Source organism: Nilaparvata lugens, chromosome 6 (genome assembly GCF_014356525.2).
Source record: "Nilaparvata lugens isolate BPH chromosome 6, ASM1435652v1, whole genome shotgun sequence".
NCBI classification, from domain to species: domain Eukaryota; kingdom Metazoa; phylum Arthropoda; class Insecta; order Hemiptera; family Delphacidae; genus Nilaparvata; species Nilaparvata lugens.
The window spans coordinates 1669770-1687545 of record NC_052509.1 but is presented as its reverse complement, the minus strand read 5'-3'; the positions used below and the strand labels follow the sequence as shown (position 1 = coordinate 1687545).

General features: G+C 35.7%; 2 protein-coding genes across 3 annotated transcripts in view; one reads left to right on the top strand and one right to left on the bottom strand.

Moving 5' to 3' along the window:
• LOC111057612 overlaps window positions 1-17776 on the top strand; it is a 176885-nt gene that overhangs the window by 146636 nt on the left and 12473 nt on the right. The window lies entirely within an intron of this gene.
• LOC111057611 (histone H2A.Z-specific chaperone CHZ1-like) lies at window positions 15373-17308 on the bottom strand. Of its 2 annotated transcripts, none has more exons than XM_022345049.2 (2): window positions 16809-17308; window positions 15373-16363 (listed from the first exon to the last, which is right to left on the bottom strand). In XM_022345049.2, exon 2 carries the CDS (start codon window positions 16324-16326, stop codon window positions 15637-15639), a length of 690 nt encoding a protein of 229 aa, XP_022200741.2. In that variant the 5' UTR covers window positions 16327-16363; window positions 16809-17308; the 3' UTR covers window positions 15373-15636. The 2 variants fall into 2 exon arrangements, with proteins under 2 accessions (XP_022200741.2, XP_022200742.2); XM_022345050.2 differs by having other exon boundaries at window positions 16813-17308.

Below are 17776 nucleotides of genomic sequence, written 5' to 3'. Positions count from 1 at the left end.
GAAGAACAACAGGCAATTTTCCTTCAAATTTTTCTATTTCTCAATTTTGTGTGACAGGGAATAATTAGATTATGTTCAAGGTTATATAATCACTTCAAATAATTTATCTTGAAGATTACAAGTCGGAATGGACCAGACTATAATGTTCTACTAGAAATTTGGATAGATTGATTATGAATTTGTATCAAAAGCAATAAAACAAGTTTCAAATGCTATGCTTCAATCTTAACCTAAATACTTATTCCAACTCACGTGTTAATTGCTACTCTCTCACTGGTTATCTTTTGATTGGTTGAATTCTCTCTTATTCGATTGCTATGGCTGTCGCCATCACGATGAAATGCTACGCTCTCATTGGCTAGCTTGTTATTGGTTGAATTCTTTCTTACTCAACTCTCATTGGTTGAACAACAAAATGGCTGTCTCCATGTTCACGGAATTGTAAATTTATAATTATTAATTTTCTACATAAATAGAGTTTATTTCTTGTGTAGAGCGTATTGGTCCTACTACTCTAAAGTCTTTGAATATATTTTATTTTAAGAGAAGTGCACTACAATAGGGCTTATACCTAGGTGTGCCAATCTTTATTTCGCTTTATGTTTTTTCCTCTAAAGCAAAACAAATAATGTTAAAAATAAGTTGTTTTTCAAAGTAAATTTTCATTAGTATTTTTTATTTTGTATTTTTAGCCGGACAATGTTTTGTAATAATATTAGGTTGTGCGAAATAAATTAATTTTTGAATTAAAAAAAATTGTTACTTTCATTTGTCAGCTTGATATTGGTTAAATTCTCTCCGTCCTCTCACCCCCATCTTTTTCAGGTCATCCATCACTGGTCCCCCCACCTTTCCTTGCCTACCTTTTTTCGTCCTGCTTGTGCAACTGCTGTTTACTACTAATTTTGGCATTCTATCCTCACTCATCCTTGAAAAAAAACAAAATCTTAAAAATTTATTTACATAAATACATACATGGAGACAACAGGTTAAACCCTTATATGTCTCCTTGAAACATTACAACATTCTTCATTCAAAAAATTAGATTTAAAATAAACATCAAGCTGAGAATAAAACAAGAGTAAAATAAAATAAGAACAAAATAAATTATATAACAAAAAAAGCATCTTAACAAGAGAAATATGTGTTTTTTATTAAAAAAAAATCCTATCTTATAGCTAGGATTCCCATCTATCCTGAATCTATCTTATCCTATCTATTGCCGAAACTACTTTCCAAGATAAAATATGGGAGGTGGGAAAATATGCACTTAAAATATCTTACATGGGTACAAACCATGCAATACAGAAATAACAAAGAATCATGTGGGCACTGAGAAGAAAAAAAGAGTCATAAAAAAGAGAGAAAGAAAAATGTCATACGGAAACCTGGCTACAAATATCTATCCTAAATTAAGCCCTTCAGAGTGCTGCGGAATCTGCCACGAGAGCACCCAAAGACGTCTAGGCGCCCAGAAAAGAGATTGAAAAGCCTTTGGATTCTATTAATTGGAGAGTTATAATGACTCTCTGTTCTGGAGCGTGTTACAAGAAAAGAAAATGAAGAACGACGAGCTATGGATGATATGTAGATATTAAGTTTAGAAAGTAAATAAGCAGAATCTATTTCATTGTTAAGTAAGTTGTAAAGGAAAATAAGGGATCTGACATCCCTCCTTGATTTTAATGTTTCAATTCCAAATATACACCTCAGCGTATCAGTTGGGATATCAAATGGACAGTAGACAGTAAACTTCTTGTAATACATATATCTCAAAAATTTGTTTTGTAAACGCTCCAGAATGAGAATTTGGCCATTGCAATATGGATTCCAGATCTCAGAGGCATATTCTAGGAGATTTCTAACTAGTGACTTGTATAAGAATAAGAGAGGGGCAACATCACTAAATGGTGAGCATGTCCTTAAGATGAAACCCATCTGCTGATTAGCCCTACTGCATATGAGGTCCACATGACAATTAAAAGTAAAATCACTGGTAAACACTACACCGAGATCTTTGAAAGTTTTCATCTCTTCCAAAGGGGTGCCACCAATATTATATATATTTTCAAAAGGAGCCAACTGTCGAGTGAAACTAATAACTTTGCACTTGGCCACATTTATTTTCAGTTTATTAGTTTCACACCAGACTAATAAACTATCAACATCCCTCTGAAGGTTAATGCAATCATTGACATTCTTTATTTCTCTGAATAGTTTAACATCGTCAGCGTACATGAGGCAAGAAGAATTTTTAACAAATGAAGGAAGATCGTTAATGAATAATAGAAAAAGTAGTGGCCCAAGATTAGAGCCCTGTGGCACGCCAGATGAACAATAAAAGGAATCAGATTTATGATTATGTATCATAACATACTGCAATCTCAAATGTAAGTAACTCTCCAGAAGTTTGACTAAGTTATCACAGAAACCCATTACTCTGAGTTTCTTAACTAACAATCTGTGATTTATTGTATCAAATGCCTTAGAAAGATCTGTATATATGGCATCAACCCTTCCCCCACCGTCTAACACTGTGGACACTTCATTGCTGAATACCATTAGATTAGTTACAGTGGAGCGCCCTGGTAAGAAACCATGCTGCTCCTCTGCAATAACTCTCTTGACCTGTCCAAGTATAATTGCATGTAGTACTTTTTCAAAAATTTTGGAAAAACAGTTCAAAATAGAAATAGGTCTGTAATTCCTTATGTCTGTTCTTTTCCCTGACTTAAAAACCGGGGTTATTCGAGCAATCTTCCATTTTTCAGGGAATTTAGAAGTTTTTATAGATAGATTGAAAATAAACTTTAAAGGTTCAAGAAGAACTGCTGCACAACCCTTAACAATAAATGTGGGAACAAAATCAGGGCCTTCAGAGCAACCAGATTTTAATCCCGCTATAGCAGATAGGATCTCATCAGAAGAAACATGACCAATGCCTACACTCAATCCCAGGCCGCCAGACATCCCCGGACCACCCCCGCATTCATCAGATGCAACAGGTGTATCAGCCTCATAAACTGACTCGAAGTAACGTGCAAATCCATCCACAATATGAGGACCAATGTAGGACTCCCCACTCAGCGTCATAGTCGACTCCACAAAGGATGTCTTTCTCTTGCAATTTACGTATCTCCAAAAGTTTCTCACATTACCACACAGACCAGATTGAATGGAATGTATATAGTTATTATATGCTAAAGTAATTCTAGTCTTCAAGGAGGTTCTCAAAGTTTTAAAAAGATTGTCGTGATGAGGTGAAACTTTCCTCTTCCTTGCACATTTATTCTTCATCTTTAGATCAGATACTATATCTGCAGAGAACCAAGGAGGATATTTAGGATTGTGCTCTTTCACTTTAATCTTCGGAATACAATCATCCAAGTGTGAGTACAGTATTTTGTAAAATTCATCCACAGCCGAGTCGACATCAACACAACCGAATAAAGAGTCCCAGCAGCGGTCTCTCAATCCACAGTAGAGTTTAAGATAGTCTCCCTTAGGATAATTATAACGAAATTCCTGGGTATCAGTTGAAGCACTATCAGTCCCAGAATCTGAATATGAGGCCTCAACAAATAATGCAGGATGATAGCCGTCTTCAGGGAGGAAGGAATCATCACTCCTGACAACTTCAACGTGGAAGTTACTTAATACAAGATCCAGAGTCCTACCCAAATTATTCACAACTGAGTTATACAAATTTAAATCATAAAAATTCAAAAAATTATTTAGAATCCTAGCTCTAGATGTTCCCAAAGAAAGATCATAAGTGCAGGAGGTTATTTCTGGTAAATTAAAATCTCCAATAATCATTAAATTACCATTAAGTAAATCGTGAAGAGATTCAATATATTCTAAGTATTGGAGATAGGTGTTCGACTGAATTGATGGAGGTAAATAGACTGCATTTATGTGATAATATGTTGCATTTAACTTCAATTTAACTCCTACCGACTCATAATCATTATTAGCTACGGAAAGCTCATCACATAAATCAGCATGCAGTGATCTTTTAACTGCAATAAGTACCCCCCCTCCCCTCAGACGACCATCACCATCACCCCTATCACTCCGATAAACACTATAGCGTTCATCAAAAAATTCGGAGCTGGCAATACCATCATGCAACCAGGTTTCCGTCAACACAATAATATCGTGATCAGTGCTTAGTAAGGATCTATAAAAATTGGAAGATTTTGTGCGAAGTCCTCTTACATTCTGATAATAGATAGACAAGTTGGAAAATAACATAATTGACTAAGACAAGAACAATGAAAGTTGAATAATAGTAATAAAAATGAGTATAATGTATAATAATAAATATTAATATTTAGTATACGGTAATAATAATAAGTATGTGATTTAAGCCGTGATGCAAAACATAGGCTACAACACTCAATCAGGTTTAACTCATCAGGTTTTAGATTCGGCTCTCAAGCTTGAAATAGAAACGGTTCTCAACGAAGAGTATTAGAACGAGAGAGAGAGATAAAATATCAAAAGAGATTAGGTTAAAGTTGCACTATACAGAAGTCGGTCAAGATTATCAGTAAGAACACTGGCATTTCAGATATCGCACTTTAATGATTGTAATGGAGCGAGAATGGAGAACGAATGTTTATATATTCCATTCAAATAACACTTTGGAGCAGAAAAGTTGAGAGAATAATGATTCTTAATATGTAGAAGAAATAAAATGGACTCTACAATAAATAAAGATAATAATAAAAATAAAATTGAACGGTGAAGGAGAGAGAAATAGAGAGAGCAAAGTGAAAAGACAAATCTAGTCAAAAATTTCAGTGCCTACATAAATAAGAACGTTAGAGAGTAAATTAATGATAAGAGATCAAGTAGATTCGAAGAGCGGAATGGTCACCACCCCAAAATCCCGAGGAATCATGCCGTATAATACAATTGAAAGAAATGAACAAATAAATAACCAATAATATTTAAATATAGAAAAATAAATAAATAGATGAAAAGAAATAGAGGACCGTTTAGAAAAAAAAACCTCGAGACTTAAACTTGTTATACACCATATGAAGGAAATTCTAACCGGAAAATTCAATTAATAGATACAACTATATGAATCCAGAAGTATGGAGTTAGTGACCCCGCCCACACCACTAATGACCAATTACCAGAAATAGAACCGGAAAAACTACAGTATAGTATCATGAAGAATAATAAATTACAATTTAAGATACTGAAGAGAAATTTATGCATAATAGAGTTTATATTCAGGCATAATATTCATTCACCATTCTTATAGCTCATATCCAAATATCATAGTTCATTAAATTAATACAGGACGGTATTCAGAATACATAATAGTCCATTTCAAGTATTAGACGAATTAACTAGACAGGATTCGATCACCCTCACGCCAGAGGATCCTACCATCAACACTCCACACATTCCTGATTCCCACCCTGCTCGCCGTTTCAAGTAGAAACTGATGTCTTCGCCGAGTGAGATCTTCTCCAATAGTGACAGCCGAGTCCTTGAGCCGCCTCCTCGCCGTCAGGATCATTCGTCGGGTTTGGTAGCTCACGAATTTGACCAGTATAGCCCGAGGTCTAGGCCGAGTATCGCCAGGCTTCGATGTGAGACGACCCACACGGTGACATCGATCAATCAGCGATGAAGCGATCTCAATCTTCAGCTTGTCGCGACATAGATTTGTCACAAGCTCCATGACGTTTTCTTCCTTTTGCTCCGGTATACCAAATATTCGTATATTGTTCCGACGCTGATATTGTTCGAGAGCGTCCAGCCTACCCTCGTACGCCGCATTGCTCGCTGCCAGCTGGTCGTGCAACTTGGTGATCGCAGCCGACATCGAGTCCTCCCTCTGTTCCACGGCCGTGAAGCGTGACTCACACTCATCCAGAACACGGGCAGTAATCTTTTCCTCGAGTCTATCGTTGATCTTATCAGCAACACGATCAACCAGGGTGTCGAGAAACAAGTCATCTGATAGCAGTTCAGTGATGAGCTCCTTAATCAGGCGTTTATCAACAATCAACCCCTCGCCTTTGGAACTAGATGAGGAAGAGGAGGGGCGACGCTCGGACGATGACGAACTACTCTTATCGCCAGCAGCCCTGTCCTTACCGGCTCCAACCTTGCCACTGCTCCTCGTTGCAATAGGTGTATTCACCATTTTAAACAAAAACACTAATAACTTTCAAACGAGTTATTATCAATACGTAGAAATTCACAGGCGCGTAGATGAGTCCGCGTCACACAACTCAACCAAAATTCAACTCACAACTCCCGGAAAAACCCGCAAAACTTGAAGCACAAACGAGAGCCGAAACACACAGCGTCAGGCTAGTTTCATTCTTATCTCAAAACTGAGGAGTCTTATCAAATGCCTTAGAAAGATCTGTATATATGGCATCAACCCTTCCCCCACCGTCTAACACTGTGGACACTTCATTGCTGAATACCATTAGATTAGTTACAGTGGAGCGCCCTGGTAAGAAACCATGCTGCTCCTCTGCAATAACTCTCTTGACCTGTCCAAGTATAATTGCATGTAGTACTTTTTCAAAAATTTTGGAAAAACAGTTCAAAATAGAAATAGGTCTGTAATTCCTTATGTCTGTTCTTTTCCCCGACTTAAAAACCGGGGTTATTCGAGCAATCTTCCATTTTTCAGGGAATTTAGAAGTTTTTATAGATAGATTGAAAATAAACTTTAAAGGTTCAAGAAGAACTGCTGCACAACCCTTAACAATAAATGTGGGAACAAAATCAGGGCCTTCAGAGCAACCAGATTTTAATCCCGCTATAGCAGATAGGATCTCATCAGAAGAAACATGACCAATGCCTACACTCAATCCCAGGCCGCCAGACATCCCCGGACCACCCCCGCATTCATCAGATGCAACAGGTGTATCAGCCTCATAAACTGACTCGAAGTAACGTGCAAATCCATCCACAATATGAGGACCAATGTAGGACTCCCCACTCAGCGTCATAGTCGACTCCACAAAGGATGTCTTTCTCTTGCAATTTACGTATCTCCAAAAGTTTCTCACATTACCACACAGACCAGATTGAATGGAATGTATATAGTTATTATATGCTAAAGTAATTCTAGTCTTCAAGGAGGTTCTCAAAGTTTTAAAAAGATTGTCGTGATGAGGTGAAACTTTCCTCTTCCTTGCACATTTATTCTTCATCTTTAGATCAGATACTATATCTGCAGAGAACCAAGGAGGATATTTAGGATTGTGCTCTTTCACTTTAATCTTCGGAATACAATCATCCAAGTGTGAGTACAGTATTTTGTAAAATTCATCCACAGCCGAGTCGACATCAACACAACCGAATAAAGAGTCCCAGCAGCGGTCTCTCAATCCACAGTAGAGTTTAAGATAGTCTCCCTTAGGATAATTATAACGAAATTCCGGGTATCAGTTGAAGCATTATCAGTCCCAGAATCTGAATATGAGGCCTCAACAAATAATGCAGGATGATAGCCGTCTTCAGGGAGGAAGGAATCATCACTCCTGACAACTTCAACGTGGAAGTTACTTAATACAAGATCCAGAGTCCTACCCAAATTATTCACAACTGAGTTATACAAATTTAAATCATAAAAATTCAAAAAATTATTTAGAATCCTAGCTCTAGATGTTCCCAAAGAAAGATCATAAGTGCAGGAGGTTATTTCTGGTAAATTAAAATCTCCAATAATCATTAAATTACCATTAAGTAAATCGTGAAGAGATTCAATATATTCTAAGTATTGGAGATAGGTGTTCGACTGAATTGATGGAGGTAAATAGACTGCATTTATGTGATAATATGTTGCATTTAACTTCAATTTAACTCCTACCGACTCATAATCATTATTAGCTACGGAAAGCTCATCACATAAATCAGCATGCAGTGATCTTTTAACTGCAATAAGTACCCCCCTCCCCTCAGACGACCATCACCATCACCCCTATCACTCCGATAAACACTATAGCGTTCATCAAAAAATTCGGAGCTGGCAATACCATCATGCAACCAGGTTTCCGTCAACACAATAATATCGTGATCAGTGCTTAGTAAGGATCTATAAAAATTGGAAGATTTTGTGCGAAGTCCTCTTACATTCTGATAATAGATAGACAAGGAAAGTAAAAATATAAGCACTGGAAGCACTGGTTTTTAAAAACATTTCCAATTATTACAACTGACAACTTCTCGATTTCAAATCGTATGTTCTCAATTAAAATGATAGTTTCTCAAATAAATTCACTATTCTCAACCACAAGGGATGACTTCTCAAATGCAACTGATTATTCTCATTTACATCTGACGTTTTCTCAAATACTAATGATTATCATCAATATTACAATTAATACTTTCTCAAATACAGTTGGAAAAGGTGTAGATGTCGTATGAGCCTCAAAAGGAGGGCACACAGAACACTCATAATACATCATCATAAACTCGATACTTCTGTGAGTAATTCGATGTAAAATTGGTTTGTGTGCATAATTTTTTTAAAATAAATATAACTTTTTAAAATTGGGTCATTCCTTTTTGAAACGCCCGGTACATTTATGGGTTATGGAACATTGATGAGCGATAAACAAATTACAAATTTCAATGTATGAAATAAGATAAGCATTTTGCAACCGTTCAACCATTTTCAAATTTCTGTTTCTCCAACATTGAAAATTGTTCACCACAACACTGTGAACTAAAAATAGTTCTTGTCTGGTATCTTCCAAACTTTTCTGCTTCTCCAACTTCGAAAATGACAACCAAAACTGTAAACTTAAAATAGTTCTTTCCACGGTACACATATTACGCATGAAATATTGCTCTTGTCGTATATTACCACTGCAACAGCCTCCGGCTTTACTATGAACTCAAGTTCGGAACTAGAAGTAAAAGTAGTAAAGTTTTCCAAAGCTTCTATCTATGAGTTGTGATGTGACCCTGTTTCACCAGCAATGAGAAACGTGCACTGGACTTAACTATACATACTGATATACACAGCTATAATATAGAGTGACCTGTAATACGTAAGTCATCTCCCATAAAGCATGTCGACAGAGTTTACATTCTAATGGCTGAGACTTTGAACTTGCTTTGCAAAAGTGAAAGTGCCCCCCTGCCCCCTTCACCCAACCTATGAGTCACTGGTCACGTTTGCTTCTTATTCTTGATAGGGCTTCCAATTGCTTCTTCTTCTTCTTCCTTGTCCATATCCTTCCCTCTTCCTTGACCGTTTTCTCACTTTCTCCCAATTGAATCGATTCTATTATTTTTAATAAAGTATGATGTGTGCTGGAATATTTGAAAAACATTAGGTCATCGATGAAAATTGTGGAATTTTCTCACTTCCTCTGCGATTGAAATTTTTGGAACTTGTGTTGTTTATTTATTGTATGATGTATGAAGCAAGCAAATATAATATTTATAAGAAGAACAACAGGCAATTTTCCTTCAAATTTTTCTATTTCTCAATTTTGTGTGACAGGGAATATTTAGATTATGTTCAAGGTTATATAATCACTTCAAATAATTTATCTTGAAGATTACAAGTCGGAATGGACCAGACTATTATGTTCTACTAGAAATTTGGATAGATTGATTATGAATTTGTATCAAAAGCAATAAAACAAGTTTCAAATGCTATGCTTCAATCTTAACCTAAATACTTATTCCAACTCACGTGTTAATTGCTACTCTCTCACTGGTTATCTTTTGATTGGTTGAATTCTCTCTTATTCGATTGCTATGGCTGTCATCACGATGAAATGCTACGCTCTCATTGGACGATTAGATTTGATGCATTGTTTTCAATTGGAGTGCGCATACATACCTATCCGCATACATACCTATCCGCATCTTAATAGGTATGCTCGCATCGGACGATTAGATTTGATGCATTGTTTTCAATTGGAGTGCGCATACATACCTATCCGCATCTTAATAGGTATGCTCGCATCGGACGATTAGATTTGATGCATTGTTTTCAATTGGAGTGCGCATACATACCTATCCGCATACATACCTATCCGCATCTTAATAGGTATGCTCGCATCGGACGATTAGATTTGATGCATTGTTTTCAATTGGAGTGCGCATACATACCTATCCGCATCTTAATAGGTATGCTCGCATCGGACGATTAGATTTGATGCATTGTTTTCAATTGGAGTGCGCATACATACCTATCCGCATCTTAATAGGTATGCTCGCATTGGACGATTAGATTTGATGCATTGTTTTCAATTGGAGTGCGCATACATACCTATCCGCATCTTAATAGGTATGCTCGCATCGGACGATTAGATTTGATGCATTGTTTTCAATTGGAGTGCGCATACATACCTATCCGCATCTTAATAGGTATGCTCGCATCGGACGATTAGATTTGATGCATTGTTTTCAATTGGAGTGCGCATACATACCTATCCGCATCTTAATAGGTATGCTCGCATCGGACGATTAGATTTGATGCATTGTTTTCAATTGGAGTGCGCATACATACCTATCCGCATCTTATAGGTATGCTCGCATCGGACGATTAGATTTGATGCATTGTTTTCAATTGGAGTGCGCATACATACCTATCCGCATCTTAATAGGTATGCTCGCATTGGACGATTAGATTTGATGCATTGTTTTCAATTGGAGTGCGCATGCATACCTATCCGCATCTTAATAGGTATGCTCGCATCGGACGATTAGATTTGATGCATTGTTTTCAATTGGAGTGCGCATACATACCTATCCGCATACATACCTATCCGCATCTTAATAGGTATGCTCGCATCGGACGATTAGATTTGATGCATTGTTTTCAATTGGAGTGCGCATACATACCTATCCGCATCTTAATAGGTATGCTCGCATCGGACGATTAGATTTGATGCATTGTTTTCAATTGGAGTGCGCATACATACCTATCCGCATACATACCTATCCGCATCTTAATAGGTATGCTCGCATCGGACGATTAGATTTGATGCATTGTTTTCAATTGGAGTGCGCATACATACCTATCCGCATACATACCTATCCGCATCTTAATAGGTATGCTCGCATCGGACGATTAGATTTGATGCATTGTTTTCAATTGGAGTGCGCATACCTATCCGCATCGTATAGGTATGCTCACTCCAATTTATTTATTTATTGCCAAAAACAAAATATAAAAAAGCTTTACAAAAAATGAATATAAGTATATGCTACTGCACTTAAACCAAGGTACATACATTTATTTAATTAGATATAATAACGAAATGATATCCTTTATATTATAAATAATAGTTATAAAATGAAAACAATGCATCAAATCTTATCGTCCGATCCATCCGATGCGTGCCGTCCGTACGATGACGATCTGTGTGCGTCTACCTTAAATCATGGCAAAAATTAAATAATTAAAAAAAAAATTACTGATTATGATCATGTTATCAGGATTATCAAAGCGTCATGTCATGATCAATTCCAATATCGAGACACAAGCTCATCTCTTGTTTATATGAATACAAGTTCAATTTTCATTCTATTCGCATTATCATGGCTACTTGACAACTAAAATTCTGATTTTCTCATCCTCGAACCTTCATATACCGGGTGTTTCAAAAAGAATGACCCAATTTCAACAACAACAACAACATTGAAGATATTGTTTATGTTCCTCCCTTAGCACTTGATATTGAGGAGTTAAAACCCTGGATAACTGATTCAGTTCCTACAGTCCGAGAAAACATCTTGCGAACTGGGATGAATTTGGCTACCGTCTACACCTTTTCCAATTTTATTTCAGAAAGTATCAAGTTAATTTGAGAAAGTATCAATTGTATTTGAGAATTTTCACTTGTAATTGAGAGAATGTCATATTATGTAGATGAGAATAGTCAATTGAATTTGGGAAGTCATCACATGTAATAATTGAGAGTAGTGAATTGTATTTGAGAAATCGTCAAATGTAAATGAGTAGATTTCAATTGAAAATGAGAAAAATTTCCAATTGACATGTCGTGGCTCTTTGTACCCTACAGAAGCCTACAGGTTTGATTTGAGCAGGAAAGGATACTGTACTACGTACACAGTATTCCAATTACTACCATAGGCTTTGCATGGGGGCAAATTGATATTTTCAATGGTGAAATTATTTCCCCTGTATTGTTTATGAATGATTAACTAGTATCTTTTCTATGTATGTATTGGCAACACGACTTTTTTCTCCAAAAATTTTATGAAATATTGCACTTGATGAAGACAAATTCTTTGTGTTTAATTATTTTTATCAAATTATTTTTACTTTCCTTGCCCTACTACCATAGGTAAGGAAAGTATTGCTTTCCAAAAAAAATTAAGGTACCCAAATTTCAAGTTTTCTATACGTTTCAAGGTCCCCTGAGTCCAAAAACATGATTTTTGGGTGTTGGTCTGTGTGTGTGTGTGTGTGTGTATGTGTGTATGTCTGTGAACACGATAACTCCATTCCTAATTAACCGATTGACATGAAATTTTAAACTTAAGGTCCTTATACAATGAGGACCCGACAATAAGAAATTCAATAAAATTCAATTCAAGATGGCGGAAAAAATGGCGGATAATAACTAAAAAACCATGTTTTTCACGATTTTCTCAAAAACCGCTCTAACGATTTTCTTTAAATTCATACCATGGATAGCTATTTATAAGCCCTCATTGACATGAGTCTCATTTCGGGGAAAATTGCAGGAGCTGCGTAATATTCTCGAGAAAAATGGCGGATAATTACTAAAAAACCATGTTTTTCACGGTTTTCTCGAAAACGGCTCTAACGATTTTCTTCAAATTTATACCATGGATAGCTATTTATAAGCCCTATCAACTGACATGAGTCTCATTTCTAGGAAAATTGCAGGAGCTGCGTAATATTCTCGAGAAAAATGGCGGATAATTACTAAAAAACCATGTTTTTCACGGTTTTCTCGAAAACGGCTCTAACGATTTTCTTCAAATTTATACCATGGATAGCTATTTATAAGCCCTATCAACTGACATGAGTCTCATTCTAGGAAAATTGCAGGAGCTGCGTAATATTCTCGAGAAAAATGGCGGATAATTACTAAAAAACCATGTTTTTCACGGTTTTCTCGAAAACGGCTCTAACGATTTTCTTCAAATTTATACCATGGATAGCTATTTATAAGCCCTATCAACTGACATGAGTCTCATTTCTAGGAAAATTGCAGGAGCTGCGTAATATTCTCGAGAAAAATGGCGGATAATTACTGAAAAACCATGTTTTTCACGATTTTCTCAAAAAGTACTTGACTAATTTATTTCAAATTCATACTCTGTATAGTTATTTGTCAGCTCCATCAACTGTCATGAGTCTCCTTTTTGGGAAACTAATGGGGGGTTCACCCCATCCTTGAGAAATGGACTTTGTAACCTCCTTCTCGTGCATGAGGTAGGTAGGTAGAGCAGTCTATTAAAAATAACACATAGTCGAGACATTTCATCTGTAGAACAGCTGTTTTGACGACTTTTAAAAAATCATCGGATTTCACAATTTACACAAAGGAAAAAGTACTCTGAAAACAATTTATTATATACACACATATACAGTAGTCTGATCGTAGTTTCAAATAATTATGTTGCCGCCAATCGTCATTATGTTATTTCTCTCTAAATTATTGTCGTTTAAGAATGAGGCTCCCAGTTCAATGAGCAAGGAAAGTTGTGTGAGTGTACCACACCAGATTTTTATAGACTGCTCTACCTACCTACCTCATGCACGAGAAGGAGGCTACAAAGTCCATTTCTCAAGGATGGGGTGAACCCCCCATTAGTTTCCCAGAAAGGAGAATCATGCCAGTTGATGGAGCTGATAAATAACTATACAGAGTATGAATTTGAAATGAATCAGTCGAGTAATTTTTGAGAAAATCGTGAAAAACATGGTTTTTCAGTAATTATCCGCCATTTTTCTCGAGAATATTACGCAGCACCTGCAATTTTCCTAGAAATGAGACTCATGTCAGTTGATAGGGCTTATAAATAGCTATCCATGGTATAAATTTGAAGAAAATCGTTAGAGCCGTTTTCGAGAAAACCGTGAAAAACATGGTTTTTTAGTAATTATCCGACATTTTTCTCGAGAATATTACGCAGCTCCTGCAATTTTCCCAGGAATGAGACTCATGTCAGTTGATAGGGCTTATAAATAGCTATCCATGGTATAAATTTAAAGAAAATCGTTAGAGCCGTTTTTGAGAAAATCGTGAAAAACATGGTTTTTTAGTAATTATCCGCCATTTTTCCGCCATCTTGATTTGAATTTTATTGAATTTCTTATTGTCGGGTCCTCATGGTATAAGGACTTTAAGTTTAAAATTTCAAGTCAATCGGTTAATTAGGAATGGAGTTATCGTGTTCACAGACATACACACATACACACACATACACATACACACACACACAGACCAACACCCAAAAATCATGTTTTTGGACTCAGGGGACCTTGAAACGTATAGAAAACTTAAAATTGGGGTACCTTAATTTTTTTTGGAAAGCAATACTTTCCTTACCTATGGTAGTAGGGCAAGGAAAGTAAAAATATAAGCACTGGAAGCACTGGTTTTTTAAAAACATTTCCCAATTATTACAACTGACAACTTCTCGATTTCAAATCGTATGTTCTCAAATTAAAATGATACTTTCTCAAATAAAATTCACTATTCTCAACCACAAGGGATGACTTCTCAAATACAACTGATTATTCTCATTTACATCTGACGTTTTCTCAAATACTAATGACTATTATCAATATTACAATTGATACTTTCTCAAATACAGTTGGAAAAGGTGTAGATGTCGTATGAGCCTCAAAAGGAGGGCACACAGAACACTCATAATACATCATCATAAACTCGATACTTCTGTGAGTAATTCGATGTAAAATTGGTTTGTGTGCATAATTTTTTTTAAATAAATATAACTTTTTATAATTGGGTCATTCCTTTTTGAAACGCCCGGTACATTTATGGGTTATGGAACATTGATGAGCGATAAACAAATTACAAATTTCAATGTATGAAATAAGATAAGCATTTTGCAACCGTTCAACCATTTTCAAATTTCTGTTTCTCCAACATTGAAAATTGTTCACCACAACACTGTGAACTAAAAATAGTTCTTGTCTGGTATCTTCCAAACTTTTCTGCTTCTCCAACTTCGAAAATTACAACCAAAACTGTAAACTTAATTATCTCTTGTTTGTATGAATATAGGTGGAAGTTGCGAATACTCAGACCACTCATCTGCACCGGCAGGCAGACGACTATTTGTTCAACAAATCACTGTCTACTTTTTTTTAAAACATACACTTTATAATTGAAATCATGTTTATTTTATTGATAGTATAAATATTGCAATATAGTCTATTCATCTACTGAAACTTTTTTTAAAAGTATTGTTGTTGTGGCGTTGCATTAAATTCTTTCCAGTCCTCATTTCTTGAGCTGTTAATTTTATGAATCCTAGTTAAAATTGTAAGAACTTTTTTGAGGTGCTGATCTATTTCAAAAACAACATTCCAGTCCACATTTCTTGAGTTGTTGATTTTACGAGTTCAAACAATTCCAGTTTCCTGACTCCTCAAGTTTTTTTCTCCTGCCACTTCTTCCATGTTTCATCCTCGTCATCATCCTCGAATTCTTCATCCTCCTCCTCCTCATCATAGCTGGTCGCATAGGTTGTCTTCTTATTGCTGTCGTTGGGTAAGGGGGGAGGGAAATCGTCCTTGCTGAAACTTCCCGTGCTGCCCGGTATGATCACATTTTCGTCGTACAAATTTTCGCCGTGCTTTTTGACCGGATTACCGTCTTCATCCCTCTCCTCATCCTCATCTTCTTCTTCACCCCCCTCGTTCATCATTGGTTGAGCGGCGTTGTTTTCGTCGCCCGTTGGTTCTGGAGTTTCAGGAACTGTAGCACCTGTCCTTTCACCATCCTCCGCTTTTCCGTCTCCAACCATATTCTCAGTGCTCGTGTATTGTGAGGCCAGTTTCAATGCATAGTAATCCCTCATCATGCGAAAAAGCGCCGACATATTCTCTTGTGCCGTCGCCTCATCCATGTTATGCACCTTCTTCTTCTTCTTTTTCCGCGGCTTCGACTTTTTTGGCTTCACTGGTGGCGGCTTCGCCTCCTCCTTTTTGGGCGCCACTTTGTTCGGGTCTCCGCCCCATAATTTCAGCTTCAATTGTTGGCACAGGTAGCAAGGATTGTTGCAACAGCGTGTTTCAATTTTTGATCTTTCGGTTCTCGAGCCCCTATTTTCGTTCATTATTTTTCATCAGTTAGTTCTTACAAACTTTTTATTACTGAAAAAGGTTGATGCAAATAGAAAATTTCTTGGCTAAAATTCTGTAACAAATCTATATTTTCTTGACTTTAACTGAAAAATGTAGTAATAAATCAATATTTCCCTGTCTCTAACTAGAAAATTTGTGATCAATCATTATTTTCTTGAATTTAAGTGGAAAATTTGATAACAAATCAAAATTTTCTCAAATCTTCTATCAACTTAGAAATATTATGAGAAATATGTATTTCCTTGGATCATTCCTTGAAAATCTATTTAATTTGATGTTATGTGTGAATCCCATTAAAAATTGTTGTTTTCTCATCAGCTCCTCATCAATGGATTATGGAATTGACTGGATTATTTAATAGCTTTCAACTTTTTTAATCTACTCAACTTGATTTCTATGTTTAATAAATGTTTTATTTTTTTGATATTCATTAGAAAGAAATCCTTGGACTTACTCACGTCTTCATCTCCAGCAATCCTCTAATCACAAGAAGTTCTTGAAGATTCTTTCTCAATTTACATTTTTATTTTTGTAACTTTTCTACTGAAGTTGATTGTTATTCCTTCAATTTTCTAAATGGCATTTAAGCTTCTACAGCTAATAGTGTTTCATTACTCCTTCAATTCATTTTATTCATCTTAAATTTTTAACCACAATGTAATGTTCTAATTGCTTCAATCAATTTATCCAATGTAATATTTCATTTTGTTTTTATTGGAAGTTGTCTGCATCAGAGAGGTTATGGAGGCTATATATCCAATTTCCTTTAGTTTCAGATTGTTATCAATTTTTGTCGATTTATCAACACTTATGGATGAATTTAGTAATTGTGGACATGTTTCAAATATGCTTTTGTGTGTAAATGTGAAATTTGAGAGAAAATTAGAATTTTGTGTAAATGTTCGTGAGTGTAGTGTAGAGAAATGTATATCTTGTTTTTGTTTACATTTAATCAGCTTTATTCTTTTTATCATTAATTAATACAACATTGATCAGATGATAAAGATTGGATTAGATTAGAAAGATTGGAGATTAGTAAAATTTTTATTGAAGTTGCATTTCGAATAAAAAGTACAAATCAATATTATAGATTAACTCTGTCATTTTTGAAATTTTAATTATTATTGAATGTTTAAATAAATATATTCCATTATCTGGAAGATGGAAATTATAAATCACGGAATTAAATTTTGAATTTCTGTTGAAATTGCAAATTAATTAGTTTTTCCCGGTTGCACAAATTCCTGTTAAATTTGAATCATGATTAGACGCACGAGAACCAATAAGAGAACCCTTCTTTTGAAAAATGTCTTACTATGGTCCGGTTGTAAAAAAGCCTGTTAACTTTTTATCATGATTCATGTTTAAATATGACACAAGAATCAACTAGAGAAGTCTTTTTTTAAAGAAGGTTTCCTGATT

What these genes read in the sequence shown, in the direction of transcription:
- LOC111057611 (XM_022345049.2), bottom strand. Translation starts at nt 16,326, where the DNA reads ATGAACGAAAATAGGGGCTCGAGAACCGAAAGATCAAAAATTGAAACA.